This window comes from Cupressus sempervirens, chromosome 9 (genome assembly GCF_028749045.1).
Source record: "Cupressus sempervirens isolate cs-2001-9-10 chromosome 9, ASM2874904v1, whole genome shotgun sequence".
Classification (NCBI taxonomy): domain Eukaryota; kingdom Viridiplantae; phylum Streptophyta; class Pinopsida; order Cupressales; family Cupressaceae; genus Cupressus; species Cupressus sempervirens.
Window position 1 is genome coordinate 216,788,653 of NC_143126.1, and position 23,970 is coordinate 216,812,622.

General features: G+C 35.3%; 1 protein-coding gene across 1 annotated transcript; it reads left to right on the forward strand.

The window, feature by feature from the left end:
- On the forward strand, window positions 1–23,469 carry LOC149538282 (ALG6, ALG8 glycosyltransferase family). Its single transcript, XM_089799647.1, has 7 exons — window positions 1–456; window positions 559–799; window positions 21,210–21,384; window positions 21,924–22,031; window positions 22,184–22,345; window positions 22,438–22,690; window positions 22,780–23,469. Exons 1-7 carry the CDS (start codon window positions 342–344, stop codon window positions 23,244–23,246), a joined length of 1,521 nt encoding a protein of 506 aa, XP_089655773.1. The 5' UTR covers window positions 1–341; the 3' UTR covers window positions 23,247–23,469.
- The last annotated feature ends 501 nt before the right edge of the window (window positions 23,470–23,970 follow it).

Here is a 23,970-nt window from a genome sequence, read left to right on the forward strand (position 1 = left end):
TTTAACATTGGTTTCTCCCTAATTGTATTTTTTCTTCTTGCATGGATTTGTAAAAATTAATCCTCTCGTTTAACATTGGTTTCTCCCTAATTGTATTTTTTCTTCTTGCATGAATTAAATGCTACAACACGAAACTCTAAAAAAAGAAAGTAAAATGATCTGCACCTATACAGCTATTATCATTTAAATATAAACTTAGACATCTAATATTTCTGGAGCAATTTCTGAATCGATCTTCGTCTACCCAGATTATACAAACAAATAAGGGTTTAAAAACACCTATCTTTCGTAGTCATGAATCGATCTATCTGAAAATCCAGCAGAAAATTTTGGGGTCGAAGATGGCATCAGGAAAAGGCGAGCTTGTATGGATTCTCGACAGAAGAGCTGCAGTTTTATCAGTTCTTGCATTTGCATTTCTTGTACGCGTCTTGGTATCGCTACATCCATACTCTGGTAACCTCTGTTCTCTTTTACTTAATATTTTCTGCTGCCGATCTGTGGGTTTACGAGTTTAATAAAAAATCTGTTATTAATTTATGTATTTTGTTTTTATAGGCGAAGGGACTCCACCAAGGTATGGAGACTATGAAGCTCAGAGACATTGGATGGAGATCACATTGAATACTCCAGTAAAGGAATGGTATAAAAATACCACTAATAATGATCTCAAGTACTGGGGTCTTGATTATCCCCCACTCACCGCTTACCAGAGCTATGTTCATGGATTGGCTTTACAAGCATTTGAACCGCAATCTGTTGCCCTCCACACATCAAGAGGCTATGAAACACCTAGCAGGTATTGCACTTTTAACATATACCCACATCATGAAAGCAATATTGGAATTTTGAAAATGTCATGGAGATTACATAGATTGGCAATGATAAATTGGGTAGTTGTGTTTTTCCATGATTTTGACAGTTTTTATTTGTTACTGCACTTCTAGCATATACTCGAACAATAAAAGACTTGATTAGATATTTATATTTGTCGTGGAGATTATTTATACAGGCAATATTACAATAGGTAGCTGCCAATTTTACTTGAATCGTGTAATTTTTGTTTCTAGATTCTTTTCTTTTTTTTGTGTTTTTGTTGATCTGATTGTTCAAGCTTTGGAAAATGCGTATTGTTAAATATACGATGAACCTTATTGTGTTATAACAAGGTAAAGCTTTGGGAGATGACTTAAAATACAACCTTTTTATCTTTGGTTATAAGACGACAAGGTTTTATCCTGATGGCACATGTTAGAGGAACAGAATCAATTCTTCATGGGATTTTAAACTGGGATTCCAACATGAGTACTATTGATTACCCTGTAGAATTCCAGGCCTGACTGCACAATGCCTCTGATAAAAAAGTTTCATTTTGTTTGAGCTAAACCGAAGACTTGCTCAAACTCCCTCAAAGCTCAGAGCAGAAGCCCTAGTGGCTAGTTCTGTTTAAAGAAAGTCTGACATGGCCGTAATTTTGATCTTTTGCATGTCCAGAAGATATCTTTTTCTGTTTTTATTGAGGACCGCAAAAGCTAGAATTTTTCAGTGAATTATCTATCTGCTTGAAAATGTAACAATAAAATAGCTTTGACAATGCTGAAATTTCAGTTTAAAACAAAACATAGAAAAGATATCTGGAGAAGGTATGGATACCAAGAACAATCACATAACTATAGCACTACGAAAATAATAGTTTCAAACATTACACAAAAGAGAGCAACTGTTCGAGAATTTATGGAATCAGCAAAGTAAATCTCCAAGTGCCGGATTATTATTACACTTAAACCCATGCACGTGTACACCTTTTCCACCCAAATATTGCTTCTTTTAAATCCAGTAGGCTGCTCATAGCTGTATCTAGGCAACTGTATGCTGTACAAACCTGATGAAAAATACCTATATTATACTTGGACGTGTCCTCTATTGGCCCTCTAGGAAACATCCTGGAAATGCATACCCTGCTATCCTCCATTCCCCCATCCCCAAAATGCCATGGAATATTCTAAAAACCAACATGAGTCATTGTTTCTCTCAAAGACAACAAAGTTACAAATCCAAGTGGACTTTGACATTAACTAATGGTTCTAAGCTGGCACTAAGTTGAATCTATGTTTCATGCATGCGTCGAAGTGTTGGAGTTACGGGCTTATTTTGTGTTTCAGACAAGACATTTTTTGATTTTCCATAAATGTTGTCATTAAAAGTTAATATAAAACATAAAAAACATATAATATATTTCTATATTTTGAAAAATTCATATATATATAAAGTTGTATACTGCCATCCCCTATTTTTGTCCCTCTAAGAAATGTGCCGGAAACACATGCCCTACTGTTCCCATCCCTGAAACAGCATGGAACATAGAAAAATACTGGCCTTCTAGGAAAGGCCCCGAAACGCATCCTCTGCCATCCCTGTCCCCGAAACATCGTGGAATATATAAAAATACAGGTTTTCATTGAATCAACAGTCCTTATCCCAACCGGCCCTCAAATTTGATCTCAATGAACCCATGAATTTGGTGTTATTGAGTCGAAGATATTATCGAGTATCATAACACACTGTGATGGTTAAGAGATTTTTTTATAATAAGTTGCTATGGGTTTAAACCTTGTGTGATTTGGAAGTTTTGCTGCTTGTATGTTGGTCAGAGGTATCAATCTCTCTCTCTCTCGCTCTCTTTGTTTTATATAATGGATTATCATTACAATGATTTGAGTAAGAATCCATCTAAAATACAAGTCCCCTTCTGCTAAGAAGCCACATGCATGGGGATCTAGTCTGTCAAATTCACCCTAGGGTTGAGTCTAGCTCGAACACACCTCTTAGGATTTGAAGCTTGGTGGATGGCTTCTATATCTCATACCATCATCCCCACCAATTGTGCTTAACCAATTTGTAATGCCCCATTCTTAATTTACTCTAGAAATTGCCCTAATTCGCAATTGCAACAGATTAGGGTTAGTTACAGTTTACCATCTATGTGATTTCTTTAATTATTTGATATGTAACTTTAAATCCTCCATTCACCACATCAACACAGAGATACCATACACACACACACACAGATATATATATATATATATATATATATATATATATATATATATATATATATATATATATTCACTGTTGAACAATGCAAACATTATTCATAAATAAATCAAGGAATAGAGTAAAGAGAAGATATTTTCATTTCTATGCAGTACTTCAATTACATGTGAATTCAGTTATAGAAGATGTAGAGTCAGGAAGCATAGTAGGGTTCTTAATATGACAATTCTCCTGCCATACAGTCCTTTCTTCTACGGTTGGAGTTAACTATGATTCACCAATAGTCTCCTGATATAGGAGTTGGGAAGGTACTTGCAATAGGACGCCCTTAGCGGTTCTCCTTAAATCATAGTGTAGTAGGGTGCCCTCATAGCTGTTCTCACTTAACTATCTTTGCAATAGGATCCCCTCAGTGGTTTTCCCTTAATTATAGTGTAGTAGGGTGCCATCAACGGCTCTCGTTTAATTGCAGACTCTCCCATTCCCCTGTGATTGACTATTGTTAGATTAATTTAATTTCTTAATGTTTACTAACAACAAACCAAGGTGCATTATAGAATCACAGAGATAAATTAATAATTTTATTTATGCATTACCCAAACTGGAACAATATTAACTCCCTAAGTTCAGATCTGATTACTGATTATTGTTACCCTGTTTCTGAAAACTCAGTCTGCTGAAGGATATTGTGTTCTCTTGTAATTTCTGTTCTTGTTCTTCTATTCAATACTGCTGTATGACAGCTTGGAAGACCACACTTTTCTGTATTTTCTTTTCTTCTTGCTGTTCTCTCCTTATTTGAATGTGTTTGAACTTGCCTTTATATCTCCCAACTGAAAGGATGGCATCCCTTGAGTTTGGTGAGTCACATCTCTTCTTGAACGAACTCCTACATTACAATGGTTAGTCTTTTATTATAATCACTGCCTTCGTGTCAAAGAAACTGATACCAATTAATTTAGCTTCCAACATTATTAGTGGGTATTAGTAAGGTGGCTAGTTGTTGCAAGGACTCTTGCTAACCCTAATTTCTTTGCTGTCACTTAGCCCTATACAAACCGTTGTTTACATATAACAATTGCTGTTAACATAATTATCATTCCAAATTTGTTATCATCACTGTTCTGAGTCTCTTTCTTCTTTCGTCTTATTATTCTCTTCTTCACTTTATTGTATGTCTGCCATCACTCAACAGTCTTATGTATTAACTATTAGTTCTTTCCACACGGGACTATACTTTTGACTTTATTATTCACGACAGTATCTTTGCACTTGGAGATGAACAAATCTTAGTTATCTTGTCATTATACAATATCATATTTTAATAATTTTTTATATATTTATTTATTTTTGTATTTTAATTTTATTATTATATCCTATTTCAGGAAGGGGGCATTACAGTCTGCCCTTCCTCAATTTTCTTGACCTCAAGAGGTTTTTTGAGTTGTATTATCACTAAGGAATAGCTTGGTCCCAACATTATAATCTTCTCAGTATGGCCTTTACGAAGGTCTGCTATCCTAAAATTATTACCATCTGTAGATTTGGATCAAGATATATATTTCTTCAATTCAAATGTGAGTTATCCCAACAACATAATTATTAGGCTGATAACTTAAGGTAATTTTTCTTTTATCATATTTTTATTTTAGATTGTCCCACATCAGCACAATAACATGACTCACATCTATGAATAAATTTATAAATTTTGATTCCATCTAGCTACTAACTAAAACACTAGAGTGAAATTGGAGCATACACTTGAAAACACAGACTATTAGTCCCTTCTTATTTTCCAGATTACAGATATTGACTCATCTTTACATCCATGCAATGTTCTACAAAGATGTTCCCCAAAAGAACCTATTTTACTTTAACATGTTTATAATTCTCTATGGAGAGAGGCTGGATAATTTATTCCTAGATTTGGTGTTGTAGTTGCTAGAACTGCTTTTCCACAAATCTCAATTGGTTTATTACCCCTTTATCCTTTGATCAGATGTTTTTGAATCTCCTTCATCGTGCTCTGATTTCTCGTTCAGGGTTCCTTTTGTTTCCTTGTTGAGTATTGCTTTTATTTTGTGGCTTGACCCCTTTTTTGATAGATATGTCCTAGTTCCCATGGTTCATTACATTTGAATCATAAATTTTTCTTTCTGCTGGTCATCTTGCATTTTTGGGTGTTTCCATTTTGACATACATGAACAGGTTTTCATTTTTCACTACAATGGAAGCATGTACTTCCTTGGTGTCCCTCCTATGCCTTTCATCTTTACGAGGATTCTCAAAGTGTGTATTGGAGGTAAAGCTCCTATATTTATCTTTAAATGAGGTAAAGCTTAAATTTCATTGCCTTTTGAATTGCTTCTTCCAAATTGGTTGGATCCGTGGCACCTACTATGCTTTGGATCGATTCTTTTAATCTCTCCATAGAAAAGTAAGCAAGCCTTTCTTGAGAAATTTCTTGTACCACAAAAATCACCTTTTGGAGTACAGTAGTGAATTTTTCCACAGTTCCTTGTTGCTTTCATTTTGTTAATTTTTTGAAACACTATTTTGGATGCTTTTGATTGAATATTTTGATAAGCTTTTGTTTAAACTCATCATAGGTGGTTACCTGTTGATGACATTAAGTAACAATGTTATGGTGCGGCCACTTATGGGTTGTTCCTTTCAGAAGGAGTCCACGAATTTGATGTCATTTTACTTTGTCATGTGAGTCAATGGAAGATAAGTGTCCAACTTTTGTACCCATGAGTGGAGTATGAATTTTTTCAATCCACTCAAACTAGGAAGAGTTATCTTGCTCCCTCCATTAGGTTCTTGTCGTATTGTCTTTTCCTTTTTCTATTAGGGACAACCCTCATCTTTGCCTCTTAATAATCTTTGAAAGAGACATTGCTCTTAAGTTTAGGGTCAAATCTTGAGTATGTCTCTATAATTTTATCAACATTACAACTTGGTGGGGCATTTTTTATTACTAAGTAATTGGAAAATATTTGCTTGTTATTAATAGTGATCAAGAGATCAATTTATACAAGAGACTGAACGATGTTTCCTTAGGAAACAATCGTAAAGAATATAAACATTCTATTCTAGAAACATGAAACTAAATATTTGAAACTTTCTAATATTTACAAGAGATTACAATAGATAACCATTAGATACTAAACATAGATAATAGGAACTATCTATTATCATAATAGTTTTCTCCTTCGTCTTACATGCCTTCCTCCCTAGGTAGGAAGGGGGGTTTTGTGGGCCCAAGGTTGGATATCCTTGGGCAGTTATTATTATTATTCTTGGAGTAGTTGGAGATATTATCCCTTCCACGAGAATTATTATTTATATTTTGAATGGCTTGAAGCAGGAGTTGGTTGGTTCTATCATTCCTCTCAAGTTTTTCCAAGAGGGCTTGAGTGGTTTGAGCAGTTTGTTCCATGAATGCCCTGAACTTGGTGCTTATTTTTTCTCTCATTTGTGGTTTGATGTAGGTTGGTTGATAGATATATACAAGCTTGTTCTTTTAGTTTCCAAAGCCCTTTGAGCACTTTTGCTAGTTTGTGTCAATTGCATTTTGCACAATGGCGGGAAAGATGCTTTGGTACCAATTGTAATATTCCCTTCCTAATTTTCCTAGGAATTACCCTAAATCACAATTGCAGTAGATTTTGGTTAGGGTTCACCACATATAGGGTTTCTTCAATTATGTGATTTGTAACTTGAAATCATGCATTCACCACATGAACACAACACCAACACGAACACACATTAATGCAAACATTATTCATAAATAAATCACAGATCAGAGTAAAGAGTATATCTTCATTACCATTCAGTACTCAAATTATCTGTGAATTCAATTACAGAAGATGTGGTGTAATGAAGCATAGTAGGGTGCTCTAAGATCACAGTTCTCCTTCTGTACAACCCTCCTCCATTCTTCTATGGTTGGATTTAACCATGATTCACCAATACTCTCCTGGTGTAGGAGTTGGGAAGTATTTGCAATTGCCCCATGTAGTAGGCTTGAGTGCTTTCACAACTATTCTTCCTTAATTGCCATTGTAATAGGGTGCCCTTGGTGGTTCTCCCTTAATCACAGTGCAGAAGGGTGCCCCCGTAGCATCTCTCACTTAACTTCCATTGCTGGAGGGTTCCCTTAGGGGTTCTCCCTTAATTGCAGGCTCTCTTCCATTCCCATGTGACTGACTATTGTCAGATTAATTTCATATCTTAATGTTCATTAACAACCAACCAAGGTGCATTATAAAATCACATAGATAAATGAATAATTTTATTTCTGCATTACCCAGAATAGTATAATATTTAAATCCCCTAGCTTAGATCTGATTACTGAGAATTCTCACCCTGGTACTGAGCATTCAATTTGCAGAAGAATATTTTTTTTGATTGGTAAATGGCCGGAGCCTTATATTATATTAGATAAGCAAAAAATTACAAAAATTACAAGAATTCTCCATTCTGATGGGCACTGGTAGGAAAGAATAGAGAAAGAAAATCTCTAGTCTAGCTCGGGACCAAAGTCCTATATTATACATATAGTAAAAGGGGCATTCCCCAGTGAGAGAAGTACATCTTAATATCGTAATGTTTAGAGTAGCGGGAAACCTTATGAAGAGAGGGTGCAAGTGCGCTAGAGAAAGCATCATCCATGGAGAGAAAACCAAAAACCTGTCGATAAGGTAAACAAACAACAGTAACAACTAACAGCCAAGAGGGTTAAGCATAAATAAAATTAGAATGATAAAAGCTAAAGCCTGATTAGGACTAATTGGAAAAGAGAAAAAGTTGCTATCAAAACCTAAGGATAGAAATGAGAAGTCCCAACTGCCGATGGATTAGCTAAATGCTCTAAAATGTTATAGCATTGACTCCGAGCTGAATTTTAAGTATTTGTCCTACTTATGATTTAATATGGTGAAGTAATGCCAATTTTTATTTTCTTTTTTGATGTTTAATTTATTACTTGATTTGCAATTCATAGCTGTTTTGGGTGATAGATATGGAGAGATCCAAACATACCTCAAAAACCCTTCGTAGTTTTAGTTTTAAATATTGAAGATTACGGGGTGAGGGGTGAGCAGGCTAGAACTGAATTGCATGCTTGATTGCAGTGATAAGGTCTAAATTAATGAAACCCAGCTGAGAGTAAGCAAAGAGTGACAAAAAAGATTAAAAAATTGGGTATATTTTGATCTATTCAGATATCAAGATTTCGAGTCCATATATAGACAAGAAAAACCGTTACTAAATGGCCGAGGCCAGCCCCAATTGATTGAGAAACGAGCCTTCGTCAAGTTAATTAAGAATCTGTGAGAACAACATATGACACCAGAGCTTGCATAAAAACAAAACCTTATGGAAGCCAATACCAAAACAGATGCAAAACGAGTAGAGAATAACTAAGGATATTGAATTAATATTAACAGAGTATACATCGGAGAACTTCCAAACTGAAAAAATTATGAATTAGTTATGATTGAAAATTGATAAGTGTTCTCCATCTGTGCCCCTATTTGCTAAATTATCAGCTTTAACATTACCTTCTCTAAATATATGAGAGAATCTAATTTCTTCAAATTCTTCCAGAAGTGTTAATGTTGCTTCCAATCGGGAGTTTAATATCTAGTTTGGAGTTGCCCCTTTTCTGAGCATGTTTAGGACAATTTGGGAGTCACCTTGGATTATAATTTTCTTGATTTTTAGATTGATACAAAATATTAGACCTTCTTCTACTGCTTCAAGTTCTGCCATGTTATTTGAAACAATTCCCAGAGGTTTTGCTATTTTTGCTAGCCAGTTCCCTAATTCTTCCCTAATTATACACCCTATTCCTGCCTTGCCAGGGTTGACTCTAGAAGCCCCATCGAAATTCAGTTTCTTCTAGTCTTTCGATGGTGGTTCCCATTTGCATTATTTTCTAGCTGCACTATTGTTCTTCTTATATATGAGTGATGGATTGATTAGAGGTTTCTAGTTTTTTTAAATTTCTGCATCCCATTCTGAAAATGATCCTTCTTCTATCATCTTTTTCCTTATGTTGCTATTTATTATCTCCACTATAGTAGCCTCAATTTTGTTGCAGAGCGATAGAAAGTTTAGTTCTTTGTCTTGGAAGATTCGTTTGTTTCTCTCTTTCCATATCTCCCAGACTAGTATTGCTGGGGTGATGTTCCAGAGTTTTCCATATACTTTCTTGTCTGAGGTCTTTGGCCATCCTATTAAGTGATCATGCCATTTTTCTGGAAGAGGGGCTGTCCAATTGAGTTTTGATTTGAGCCATATCCAACATTCCTTCGCAAATTTGCATTGATATAGCAGATGCTCTGCTGTTTCGGAATCTTCCTTGCAGAGAATACATCTTGATGGGCCTTCAATTCCCATTTTTCTAATTCTGTCTGCTATAAGGATTCTATTTTGGGTAGCTGCCCATAGGAAGATGCCAGCTTTGGGAAGCCCTGCTGGATTCCAACAAAATTCATCGGGATATTTAATGATTCTTGTCTTTACGAGTTTGTAATTTGTTTCTATCCTTATTTTACTTTGTAATTTCTGTCTTTAGATGCTGCCCAAATGAGTCAATCTTCCCTATTTTTAACTATGATTGGCCGATCTTTTAGAATGTTTTCAAGGATTTCTTGATCTATTCGGTTTAGGCCACAATTGACTAGGGTTTTCCACTCCTAGGAGGTTCCTGCAGTGCTTTAGGTTTCTTTGATATAATCTTTAACTTTGTTGCCCCATAAAGTTTTTAAGCGAATTTTTGTGTTAAGGTTTACAGCAGCGGACTCAAGAGGGGGTACCTATTGCAAGAATCTTCCCAAAATAATGCTTTATCACCTTTCCCAATATCCCATATCGTATATTTAGTTATGATGGGACAACACTTCATTATGAAATTCCATGCTACTGAACCTCTGGGAGGATTCCTAGTTCTAAATAATGAAGTGTTGTCTGTTGCATTGAGATATTTATTATATAGAATTCTGGCCCATTTGCTATCTCTATCTTGATACATTCTCCATACCTATTTTGCTCCTAACACTTCATTTTGCCATTCTAAGTTTTTAATGCCTAATCCTCCTGATTCTTTAGGCCTACATATTTTTTCCTAGCTGATCAACGCTACCTTCTTTTTATCTTCTAGGCCATTCCAAAATAAGTCTCTTTAATTTCTTTTCGATTTTTAGATTTATGTTCTTAGGTAGTTGTAAGCATGAGAGTTGATAAATAGGTAGAGCTGATAATACAACCTTGATTTTTGTAGTTTTCCTAGCCTTAGTCAGCCATTTCCCTTTCCATGCACCTGTCTAGTTATCTATTTTTTCCAAGGTTTGTTCCCATCCTTGGTTGTTTTTGTTACCTTTATCTAAATAAATTCCTAAGTATTTGAAAGGGAAGATACCCTTTTTAAATCCTAGTTTATTGCATATATAGTCTTCTCTGTCTACTGGAGTATTTAAGAAAAATATTTCTGTTTTTTCTGCATTGATTATTGTCCAGAGGTTTTTGTATAATTATTTAGGATTTTTTCGAAATGATCTGCCTCTTTCTTAGTGCTTGCTCCCGCTAAAATCGTATCATTAGCGAATTGGTGGTGCGTGGTATTTTCCACATTTTTGGTGACCTTTACTCCTTTAATTTTATCTTATAGTTGCGCAGATTTGATTGCTCTTCCAAAAGATTCTGCCAGGATGATAAAGAGGAAAGGTGAAATAGGATCACCTTGTTTGAGCCCCCGAGATATGCTAAAGAAACCTTCTGGGGTACCATTGATGAGAAGTAAGATTCTTGGGCTTGGAGATGCATTGAAAGATGATGTTAATCCATTGTTTCGAAAAACCAAAAGCTTCGAGAGTTTTGCAAAGGAATCTCAAGTCTACTTTGTCATAAGCTTTTTGAATATGTAATTTTAGTAGCATACATGTTTCATTGTTTTTGATTGCTGAATGAATCGTTTCTTGGATGATTGAAATGCCATCTAGGATAGATCTCCCAGGAACAAATCCTGTTTGTTCTTCAGATATTAATTTAGGTAGGAGTTTTTTTAGACGATTTGCTAGAGTTTTTAAGAAGATTTTATAGATTGTATTGCATAGAGCAATAGGTCTGAAATCTTTTGGTTCATCACACTTGTTTTTCTTGTTTATGAGAGTCAAGAAGGTGTGGTTGATTTTTGCTAATAGAGTTCCTCCGTTCCTTGATGCTTCCAATGCTTTCCATAAATCTTCTCCTATTATCTCTCAACATTTTTGGAAGAAGAAAGCTCAAAATCCATTTGGTCCAGGTGATTTATCAGGATTAATATTAAAAAGAGCTGTTTTAATTTCTTGCAAGGTAAATGGTTTATTGAGGATTATGTTGTCATTAGGTGAAATTACCTTAGGTATAGTTTTCAACATTTCTTTTTGTTCTAATCTATTAGAAGAATCATAATTATTAAGGATATTTTTAAAGTATTCTATGAAGATTTTTGCTATATCGTCTGGATTTTCTGTTGATTCACCTTGCATATTTTTAATTTTTGAAATGTTATGATTTCTATGAAGGAGGGTGCTGTTGTGAAAAAATTTCGTGTTGCGATCTCCTTCTACCAGCCATTTTTCTCTAGATTTTTGTTTCCAGTATACCTCTTCTTTAGCTAGTATTTCTTCTTGTTTTAGTAGATATTCTTTTTCGAGTTGATAGGTTTCATTATTCATTCCTTTTTTGATAACTTTTTTGTTTAGTTTTTCCAAATTCTCTTCTATGTCTAACTTTTCTTTAAATATATTTTTTAATTTTGTATTATTCCATTTTAGTATTTTTTCTTTTATGCTTTTTAGTTCGAATACAAAGCAAAACATCTTGGATCCATGAAACTGTTCTTCTTGCCACCATTTTTGAATATTGTTCTGTTAGTACCCAATACAACCACAGTTTTAAAACTTGTAATTCATAGCTTCGAACCACTTTGAACCTTAGTTCAAAGTAGTTCGAAGTGGTTCAATGGTTTAGTTGATCTGTCCTGCAGGTTCAATAGAAACAAAATTCAGTTCAAATGGGTTCAAAATGCAGATTGGTTAGAAAGTTCAGAATTCTATCCCAGTGCATTCACCAAGTTTAGTTTGTTAGTGCCATGACTTCAAGAAAGTGTAGAGGTGCAGATTAAGATGAAGTTCAAGTGCAGTGGTTCGAAGTGTTTCAGAAGTTCAAGGTGGCTCATTGGTTCAATTTGCAGATTCAGATCCTGGCTTAAATTGTCAAGTTCAACCTTTCTGTATAGAAGTTCAGAGTGTAATAATTCAAATGCCCAACACCATAAAAGTGGCTCTCAATTGGAAGACATGCAATTGAAGTCATTAGCCAGTTTTTATTTTCAGTGCCGTTTGTGTGGTTTTCCACTATCATATATGAACCATTTCTTGATCTGGTTGGAGAAGAATGTTTGTGAAGAAAAGAACGAACTCTCAGAATCTGGTTTTAGGCATAAAGAAGAAAGCGGAATACACATAGAAATTATTGGAAAGGTGTGTTACTCACTTTCAACCACTCAATGTGTACCAAATACTATCGAGCTTGAAAAGGGCAATCTAGATTGTATTCTTCTTAAATAGACATCGTGGCAAAAATGATATGAATGTGGTGCCATAAACAGATAAGAGATGATCAGATTTCTAATGTAAGTGAATAGCATAAAAACCATATGGATCTAAAGGCAGTGAACTTTTCAAATGGATTATCCATTGACATTCCAGCTCCATTTAATCAATGAGCTTACATTAGAATTCATCCATCTTAAAGTGAAATAAACATATACAAACAGAAGGAATCCCAGATTCTCTGATGGCAGAAAAACAGTCATATATCGGGGGGTCAGATCGCACAATTCAACCGTTGGATCGAGCTCAATTTTGGATATATGTTTGAAATCCTAGTTCTCTACCTTTTGGCCGGAGTGATTTCAAAAATGTGTTCGGAATCATGAGATATACATCACTGTTTGCACCTCTATCAGCTCAGCAATAACAATTACAAAATGCAGACAACCAAATTGGGTCTAGGTTCGGGGGCCATAACTCTCAACTCCACCGTTGGATTTTTGTGAAATTGAGATATGTTGGAATAATCCTAATTTTCTAACTTCTCACGGAAGCGATCATTAAAATATTTTTGGGTTCATGAGATCCACGTGTCTATCTGCATCTCTGTCGAATCAGCACTTTGTCACTGACAAATGCCACCTGTCAGCATGCTTTAAATGGTCGTGAGATTAAAAAAAAGGAGATCCGTTATGTTAGTTGTGGAAGAGTATATGGGTGCATATTTTAATATGAAATGTGATTATTAATCTATTCATATTCCGAATGTTTGTAGAAGATTAAAGTTGATAAGGTGACAGTTCCAAGAATCAGTTATGGAACGGAAAAGTCATGGCAAAGAAAAGTTAAATAAGCCAGCAACAGAGGTGCAGGGGGTTCCACTTCTTTTCTGGACTGAAGACTTTGAGCTGCAGAACGGAAGGGTTGATGGGAAGTTTTATTTTCTGTATTTGCTGAGAGAGAAAGAGCAGTGTTTGGTTTTAATTTGTGAACTTTGTGTTGGAAAATAAGGAATATTTTGATTTTTGAATGTGTCTGGGGGAAGGGAATTCAAGTTTCCTTTTTAATTGATGATTTAGATGCATAATGTAATGAAAACTTTGTTGTTTCTGCATTTTTAGAGGAGGGAGACTCGGGAGATAGTTGCATATTGGAGCTTTGAATCTGGGCAATTTTCTCTCCACTGATCGTCATCTTTGTATGACATTCAGTTTTCTCTAAATGCATTATGTCATGAATTCCTGAATATATTTGATTTCAAAGTGTTCTAAAAGCTCTGTTTCTTTACTTTCTCAGATTTCATTCTATTTGTAATGCCGCATGCAAATGAACTTTGTGTCATTTGTTAATACTTTCTTGTAGTCTTTTAGGTTCCCGCATCTACATTGTATTTACAGGTAGATGTTTGATATCCTTTCGTGCTTTTTGGTAAAAGCACCCACATTTAATTCATTGAATATCTTGTACGGGGAGCTGTACCCGATAAAATTCAGAGGAAGGTTATCAACCCAGTGATAACCTATCGAAATGTTGGTGCTGATTTGTCCTCTTGCTCGGGCATTCAGGGTCAAATTTGTACACATTTTCTCGAAGGACAATTTGTTCACTAACATGTTCATAAATTTTTTGTCCATAAACCACATCTTTTCGCATTTGAAAGGATTCTTGCTTGGCTTAGTCTATTCCATGATCTCCATTTTATCTGGGAAGTGACCAGATCTTGCCATAGGTAGAATTTCTACCTCGATTTCTCTGTTCAGTTTGCTTAAATCTCCCTTAAAGAAAAATCTATCCAATTTTTCTGCTATGTAACTGAAATCTTTTCTTCTATTATTCCATTTATACACTCTGTTTTTTGTTGGAATGTCAATGAGAGAATTCTTTTCCGTCCATTCTTTGAACTCTTTTGTAGCTCTGGATATTGTTCTTATCCCTCCATATTTTTCTTCTCTACTTATTATTGCATTAAAGTCTCCCCCAATAATGATGTTCTCATTTTGTAGTGTATTAAGGAAAGTGCTGATCTCTCTCCAAATTGATAATTTGTTTGCTGTCTGTGTTGGCCCATAAACATTAATAATTATCATTTGTAGATTGGTTTTAGTACTGGAAACTCTGCTTCCCATCCAGATTGTGTAGGAGGTTATGTCTTTTATATTGACTTTTTGTGAGTTCCAAATAATACCTAGTCCTCCTGAGGCTCCTTGTGATGGTTTGAATCTTGATTTCCAGTTTCCTAATCGTTGGCCTAACTTTAGACCTTCTTCTTTGCTTAATTTAGTTTCTTGAAATAATAGAATCTTTGTATCAAATAGTGTTAGATTACGCTTTAATAAACGTTTTTTGCTAGGGTTGTTTAGGCCCCTAGCATTCCTTGTAGTGATTTTCATTGTTCCTTGGGAAGGTTCTTCCCCTTCCCACCTTGTAGAATATCTATGAACTTAGTTTGTTCCTTTGCTTGTCCCGCTGCCTCCCTTAACTCTTTTAATGATTTTCGTCCTCGTTTCTGTTTTAGTTTACCACAATTTGGAGTCTTTAATCCTTCCTAGTTCATAGCTCTTTCTGCAATTTCAGATACTACTGTTACCTGATTGTCCTCTGCTAAGTTTTCCTTGATTAAATGGTTATCCATTTGGTAGTTTTCTGCTTTTGTAGGACTATACTCATTAGGATCATCTCCCTGTGCTATTAGTAATATATGTTCTTGCCTTTTGAGGTTTAGATTGTTCTTTTCTTCTTCCTCGATTAACCTCAAGTCCTTTTTTAGATCTTGATAAGTATAGTTGTCTCCACCTAGGTTTAACACTCGCTGCATAAGATCCTCTTTCTGTGATTTGCTACTCTTGTCTAGATTCTCATAATCAAATACCTGGATCAATTCTTTAGATAAAAGTTCCAAATATTCCTTCTCTGCCTCATTTAACACTACCTTTTCTTGATCTTCTCTCTTTTCCATATCCTTATTTAAAAAATTCTGACGATCTTGAATTAATAATCCTTTTGCCTCACTCTGTCCATTATCCTTTGCCTTATATTCACATAGGTTATGATCTGGAGAATCTATTCTTGCAGAAGGAGTTTGCCAAAATTTAGCAAACATGTTTATTGCCTTGATATCGGAGATTCTGTGGTCCTTCATAGATTCTTCTAGTTGCTTCTACGGGGTCTTCATGTTTCCTTCCATAAATTTGGTCTTTTCATTATTCTAGGTTCCAGCAGAGAATAATAGACTATTTTCAATCTCTTTTATGCTATTAGTTTTGTTGGCGGAGGATTTTGTATTCTGGCTCCTAAGCTCAGCATTTGAAAATGTCTTTTCTTTTTTGAGGCCTTTTGGAATTTTACCCTTTTTTGCATACTTTGATTTAGTTTTACACTTTTTACTACTGATTGCTGAATTTTGTCTTCTTATGTTGGCCATAGCTTGGTTGGTTTCAGTGAATCCTCCACTAGGTTCTTTGCAGTTTATCTCATCTTGCTTAGGCTAGAATTTCTTATTAGGCCTGGTGTCCTTTGATTGGCTCAAGACTGTCATATCACTGGAACCTATATCCTTAACTGATAAAGGGGGGTTCTCTAGCTTTGTATTTTGAGTTTTTCCCTTTATGGCCTCTTGATAATGCTTAAGATCTAATCCCTGAACTTTCTTGGCGGTGTGTAGAGGGCAATTTGTATCCTTTGAAACTGGGATTGGTTTAGTTGGCTTGCCTCCTCTTACTTCTCCCAACTTTTTTTCTAAAATTACTTTCACTGCTGTGTTGTGATGAAACTCCATCTTATTACTCTCTATAATGGATTTCTATTGTTGTAATCTTTGATTTCTAATATTCATCATGGAGAAGGTAGAAGTGAGATCTATAGTAGATTGAAGCTTTTTGAATGTTATTTTCCTCTCATCATCCAGTCTGATAATTTTTGAGATTTTGCCTTCCCATCTCTGAAAATTTAGTTTATAGAGAGATTTGTTGGTAATTACTTTAATGGGATTAATCTCTGAGGTGTTTGCTTTGCATTTAATTAAAAGTTTAATGTTATTACAGAAATTAAAAGAGTCATCTAAACCAATCAAGTCTCCAATTGAAAAACCTATTTTCGTAATAATTTCTATATGCATTAATTCCGGTGGAGTGGATTGAAGGGTGATCCAGGTGGGAATCATGAAATCTAAATTATCTTCCTTACAATCTGGAAACCACTCAAAGAATCTAACCGCATATCCTTTGAAGAAGCAATCAGATACATAGAGGAAATCTTTTTTAATAAACCCATCCCTATAGTGAATGTATAGCAATTTGTCAGAATGGTGAGATATACTTACCTGATCTTTGCAGAAAACTTCAAGCCAAGTAATAAGATTGAGCATTTTTGATCTAGACCCGTTCCATAATGCAAATACACCGACATTTGAGCATTCTTGCCATCGTTTTCGCTATCTTGATTGCTGATAATGATGATCTTTTCTTTAGGTTTGGCTGGGATAGGGGTTAAAGGAGAAAGGGGCGGAAAAGCAGAATGGGGCTGGGGATTGGAGTCCGCAATCCTTCTATGTGGTGGAATATATGTTTTAGGGGTGGAGGATTGATGCTAGAGTTCTCAATCTTCCGGGGGTAACTCTTGAGAAGGGAATCAGGATCCGCAAGGGGATCCGCTAGAAAGCTTGTCTGTTGAGCAAACGGGGTATTTTTATTAAAAATTGCACATTTGGTGAGGTTGAAAAAACAGATTTGTCTATCTAGACTAAGTGTTGTGAAGATAATCGGGCGGGGATCTCTATTTGCAATCTGAATTGTAGGCAAATGTTTAATAGGATAAATCTTGGCATGGGAAGAAGGAGCCAAAGACACCTGATTAGGGCACCATTTGGATCGGCTACTAACATTGCCGTTTGGTGTCTTCAATGTTTGACACCCTTCTCTTTCTTCATTGTTTATCGAATTTACTCCTGAGATTGACTTCGCTTTGTGATTGTTTTGTTGCTTGTCTAGATGTTCCAATCCGCATGTTTCGTCTAGGATAGCAAATGGATTTGATGTTTTAATAGTGAAGTTGATTTTTGCTGGATTTTTAGTAGAGGATGGGTGGAGATCAGAGTCCTTCCTTGCCCGACCCTGTCTGTCGCTAGGTTTTCTGGCTATCCGAATAGGAGGTTCATTGGAATTCGTTGTAAACCCTAATTTCTTTGGCTGCCATCTGTGGTTTCTTTGATATGCTTCTTTATTCTTGATGGTCGAATTTTTCTTTTTTCGTAGTCTGCTCTTAAATCATCACTGGAAGAAGATTCGCGACCTGAATCGACCTCTTTAACTTTGAGCTGCTCCATCTCTATTTTCGCCCCAAATTTGTTTTTATCGTCCAAGTTGCTTGAAAGCCACGCATTTCTTAATCTGTAAAAGAATATTGCTTTCTCTTGTAAATTCCTGTTGTTCTTCTATTCAATACTACCAATGATTCCTGGGAAGACCACACTTATCTGTATTTTCTTTTCTTCCTGCTGTCCCCTCTTTGTTTTAATGTGTTTGAACTTTCTTTTATATCTACCAACTGAAAGGATGGCATCCTTGAGTTTGATGAGTCACACTGTCACATCTCTTCTTGAACAACTCCTCCATGACAATGGTTAGCCTTCTACTACAAGCACTATCATCAACAGATCTTATAATCACTGACCTCATGTCCCTTCAGAACTGATATCAACGAGTTTAGCATTCCAACATTATTAATGGGTATTAGTAATGTGGCTAGTAGTCACGAGGACTTTTGCTAATCCTAACTTCTTTGCTATTGCTTTGCCTTATACATGTTGTTGTTACATATATGATATATTGATTGCTGTTAACATAATTATCATTCCAAGTTCTTTATTGTTGCTGTTCTGAGCATATTTCCCAAACTCACACTCGGCAAGACTGACTTGACTCATGACTTGGCAACGACTTGGAAAAAAGAAAAAAAACCCTTGAAATTTAGGGATTTTGAATGATTTAATACTTGCGTCATGCACCCTTTATTGATTAAAACTTAAAGACACTATAACTTCATCAAATAGAAGCTAATTTGTCACGAGGAAAATAAATGATAAATCCTTCATACATGTAAAATGTAAATTGTAGCCAAGTTTGTCAGGAATATGGAATTGAAACCAAAGGGATTTTGGATGAAGTGAGTTAAAAACTTAAAACCTTTGGACAATCCTTGTTCTAGCTTCAAGTTGACTTAGAAAGCTAGGATAGGTTACGGGGGGTTAGAGTGCTGAAGGGTGCTGAATCTTCGAATTTGGCTATCTGGAATTTTTTGGAAAACTCCAAAATCTAGATTTTGCATCTTAATTCCTGTGAAGCTGAAACCTATCTCAAGCATCCTGACAATATTTATACAAACATAACTTAAAGTAAAAGAATACTTAAATATTATATTTGAATAAGTCCTCTTGCCCCGTGAGCCAAGTGTTGAATTGCAGAGTAAACTTGCAAGTGTATGATGGACCCAACCGAGTTATGCATTCTCGAACTTGGCGAGTTGGACAAGTCATGCCACAAAACTTAGCAAGCCAAGTTGACATAACTCGGATGGGCTGACCCAACTTGCTAGACTTGCGGCAAGTTTGGGGACTTTAGTTCTGAGTCTCTTATTTCATGTTATTGTTCTCCTCTTCATTTCCTTGAATGTTTCCCATCACCCAACAGTCTATGTATTAAGTATTGATTCTTCCCCCACGGCACCCTAGTTGCGACTTACTTTTTTAATCACGGCAATTCTTTGCACTTTGAGATATCAAGCTTTCATTAATCTTAGTTATCTTGTAGTTATATAACAATATTATATCATAGTTTTTTTTAAAAATTTGAAAGAAGGGGTAAAAATTTATTCAAGAAGGGATAATTTATTATTATTGTTATTATTTTTAAGGTGGGGTAAATGCTTTGACCTGGAGCTATGAACCAGTGAGGCCACAAACGGGGGATCTCATCCCCATTAGATTTGAACCTTGATGGCAAGGATAACAACTCAACAACTTAACCATCACAACATGCCACTATTGGCATATAATTTATTATTATTATTTATATATTTATATTTAATAATTTTATTATTAAACTCTATTTCAGAAAGGAGACATTACACAACTGAGCTACAACTGTATGACTCTTCAATTTTTAATTGATACTTCTAAGCCAGAGCTATGAAACAATGAGATCACAAATAGGGGAACTCATGCCCCATATAAGTATTTGACTATCGTGATCCAATGGGGTCTGAATCTTGATGGCAAGAATAACAACACTACAACTTAACAATCACACCATGCCAATATTGGCAAAACTATTTGTTTGTAAGTTCTACAAAAATTATGTTGTTCCAGCTGGACCAGGATAGATGAATTATGAGTGTGTTTTCAGTTCTGTCATTGTTGAATATATGATATCATGGGAGGATAGCTGTATCCATTTTATTTATGATAGGTACCTGAATTGCTTTTATTGTTCTAACATTCGTCCGAAATGAACAAAATGTTTTGGTTTCTGTAAGAGCGATACTAAATTCTATCTTGTCTTCTATTATGAAGTATGAAATTTATTAAGTTTGAGCACTATCTTCCAGTAAGAACCATCTGATCTGAGTTGTAAGATAGACCATTTTGATGTCTCATTTCCAGTTCCCATTCCAAGCTTCTCTGGTTATCTTTGTCTCCCCTACTAGCTTATCATTATTTTCTTGGTTCATATGCTGTCTTGGTAGTTAAATGAATGATCATATTTGGTAGCTAGGGTATTAATCACACCTGATAGGATTTTTGTCATTATACAAATAAACAATAGACTCATGCAGCTCATGTAGCTGGCCTATTTAGTATTAATCACATTTGCAATCATTCTATACACACCATAAACTAACATTCTCATTATCTTTAGATGATGTTGGGTGCAATAATATTTGTACATTTGATGAGTTCCTCCCAGAACTGCATGCCATTATAGTAGAAGCTGGGTTAAGCAGCTTCTATTAGGGTAGCTAGGCTACATGTGATGTTAGGGGTTTACCCTACTTTAGTACAATGATGTCCCAATATAGGTAGATAAGAAACTTCCTGGTCACAGATGCTACTCGTTAACGTGTCAGTCTTAAATTCTTTTTTTTTGTCAACAGTTGCATGTAGAAGGACCAATCAACAAATGAATTTTTTTTCTGACTGCCCAAAGAGATATCTTTATTTACAAAAAACTGCTCTTCAAAAATTACAATGAGATTTCTAATGCCCTTTAACTGTTTTTCTTCATCACATATTTTAATATGCTCACTGCATATGACGGTTCCTTCTTAGTACATTGTTTTTCTGTTTTGAAGTCTCCTAAAATGTCCTGAAATTAGGGTTGTCTGCTCAAAGATTGACTTTCTTCTATGCGGAATCTTGACAGACTTTCTTCAATAAAACTGAGCTCATAGAGTCTTAGCCTATAATTTCCTGTATATGTGTTCTGTATGATTCAATAGAAAGATAGACTAGGAGACAAGGATGACTGGTTGATTGATGTTGCTTTATGACCTTTGCAGTAAACTTCTAATGCGTTGGACAGTGTTATCATCAGATGTGTTCATATTTTTCCCTGCTGTCCTTTGGTTTATTTTTGCCTATTACCAAGGAATGAAAGATGAAGAGCTTGCATGGGCGCTGGCAATGGTTTTTCTCCAGCCATGTCTAATTTTGATTGACCATGGCCACTTTCAGGTGACTGATTTGCCAATGGTTTCATTTGCTGCTGCTCATTTCAATCTGATAAAGTACTCTATTGTTAAGCTCTTAACATTTGTCCATTGGATTGCATCCATGATTCAGCAATTTCAAAGAAAACTGGAAAATTTTCAGCAGAAAATAATTTAAAAATTAGCTTAACAAGGAAGTACTGTTTGTTAAGAAGGTGTAAAATGATTTATAGTGAAGAAAATACTGTATAGAATCTATAGATGAATGTAGTGAAAAGTTTCAGATTAAATCCATATGCAGAAGTATACAAATTCTACTTGTAAATGTTGTTATGCTTGTTTGCCTCAGCCAATGCTGTTTGATATTGGCCAAGGCTTGAACTGCTTTTTGGGTCCTGACTGCTGGTCAACAAAGGGACATCTGAACAAATAATTTCCTACACCACCATGTTTTAATATTTATACTAGGATTTATCTTTTTAGCTTTTAGGAGAGATGATGTAGCCAACATGCTATACATAGCTGTTGTGCATTAGTTTCCATCTAACATGCAATCCTTAACAGTATAACTGCATCAGCCTTGGTTTTACTATTGGAGCAGTAGCTGCAGTTATTTCAAGGAGAGAGCTTCTTGCCTGTGTTCTTTTTTGTCTGGCACTTAATCATAAACAGGTATGCATTGGATGCAATCTTTTCCTGTAGCTACTGCTTGTGGTCTTTGTTTCACATTTATTTCAATCAATAGAAGAATGGAGTGCAATACTGCAACAGAGCAAGCTTGATCAACAAGGAACATATATAGTTTCTCAATTTTAGATTTGCAGATGAGTGCATATTATGCTCCAGCTTTTTTTGCACATCTTTTGGGGAAGTGTATACATCGTCGAAAACCCATTTATGAGGTCATAAAGCTTGGCCTTGCAGTTCTTATAACATTTACAGTTGTTTGGTGGCCGTTTATTTACTCCAAGCAAGCTATTCTAGAGGTATATCTACGGAAGGTCTTCTATAAGAAAGTATAGTTTAGATTCTGATTCTTCATAACTCTTGCTGATGCTTAATCATTGTATTGATTCAGGTTCTTGCACGCTTAGCACCATTTGAACGGGGCATATATGAGGACTATGTTTCTTCTTTCTGGTGTGGCACTTCTTTGCTCGTAAAGTGGAAGCAGAGGTTTTCAATGCTAACACTGTCACGCTTAGCTTTGGGTGCTACTTTGACTGCAACTCTCCCATCTATGGTTCAGCAAATATGTGCTCCAAGTAATAGAGGATTCCTATATGCATTGCTCAATAGTTCATTTGCCTTCTATTTGTTTTCATATCAAGGTATTCCTTTAACAACCCTTCTTTAAGTAAACAGCACAATGATTTGATTCTGGTTATCACCTGTGCTAATATTTTTCTCATAATAACAGTCCATGAAAAATCAGTATTGCTACCTCTACTACCAGCAAGCCTCCTGGTCTTGGAAGAACCTCGTCTTTTTAAGTGGCTGATTGTTTACTCCATGCTTTCAATGTATCCCCTTCTTCGTCGTGATGAATTGACAATATGTTATATGGCTCTTTTATGTTTGTTCATCCTTCTATATTATGCACCTGTGGAAGGAAAGATGGAAATCAGCAGGAGTGATAAGATACAACAGAGGGCTCCAAAGTTTTTGAGGATATTAATGCAACTTTCCTTTTGGATCATAGTTATCCTGCATCTGTCATATATGCTTTTGCAACCTCCGAAAAGATACCCCTTTATCTTTGAGGCTCTCATCACAGCATTTGTGTTTTCTCAATTCCTTATGCTTGCTATACATACCAACTTAAAACAATGGAGGTTACCTAGGGACATGTCATATAATTCAATTGGCAAAGCAAAGATAAACTGACTTCAAAAATTAGTGAACTAATTTTTATTTATTCTGTTTATGTAATACTCTTTTGTCTCTCATCGAGTGAATATGCTTGAGGAACTTTTGCTTGTTTTTAAACAAATAAAAGCAATCCTCAATTCTTTCTGAGACATCTAATTTCGGATGGCTTCATATACCTAACCTCTGGCTTGACTTTATATTTATGTGTCATGTTAAATAGGGTGGGGTTTCACCTGCATTCCATGTGTACCTAGGTTCAAAATTGATTGCTTAAGCTTTCCTCATTGAGTTAAAGATAATTTGTTAAGGAAATTTGCTGTTTTCATTACTACAAATCTTTGGTTCTGAAACATCTCAAAGAAGACTTCAATCCTTTCATTCCATGGTCCTGGAATGTCGATTCTCAACTCAACCTGCTTGATTTAATTCTGTTTCCTCAACTTGTAATGTGTAACAACTTACATATCTATTAAGAAATGACTCATCTGCCCAAATTGTACTTTGGCTAGAAGCAAGACATATCATGCCCGTGATCTTGTAAATTAAATTCATGTATATCCTTAGAAATATGAATAGTCTATCTAATATTTAACAAGAAAGCTTCTTAACAGTCCGATGGAAGAGCTGTCTGTGTAAGAATCAAGAAAGGGGTTCAGCTTCAAAAATTATCTACTTCTTAAATAGGTGAGCAGATTTGTATTAATTGTACACCATAATCATAAGCAGCTTAAGGTGACTG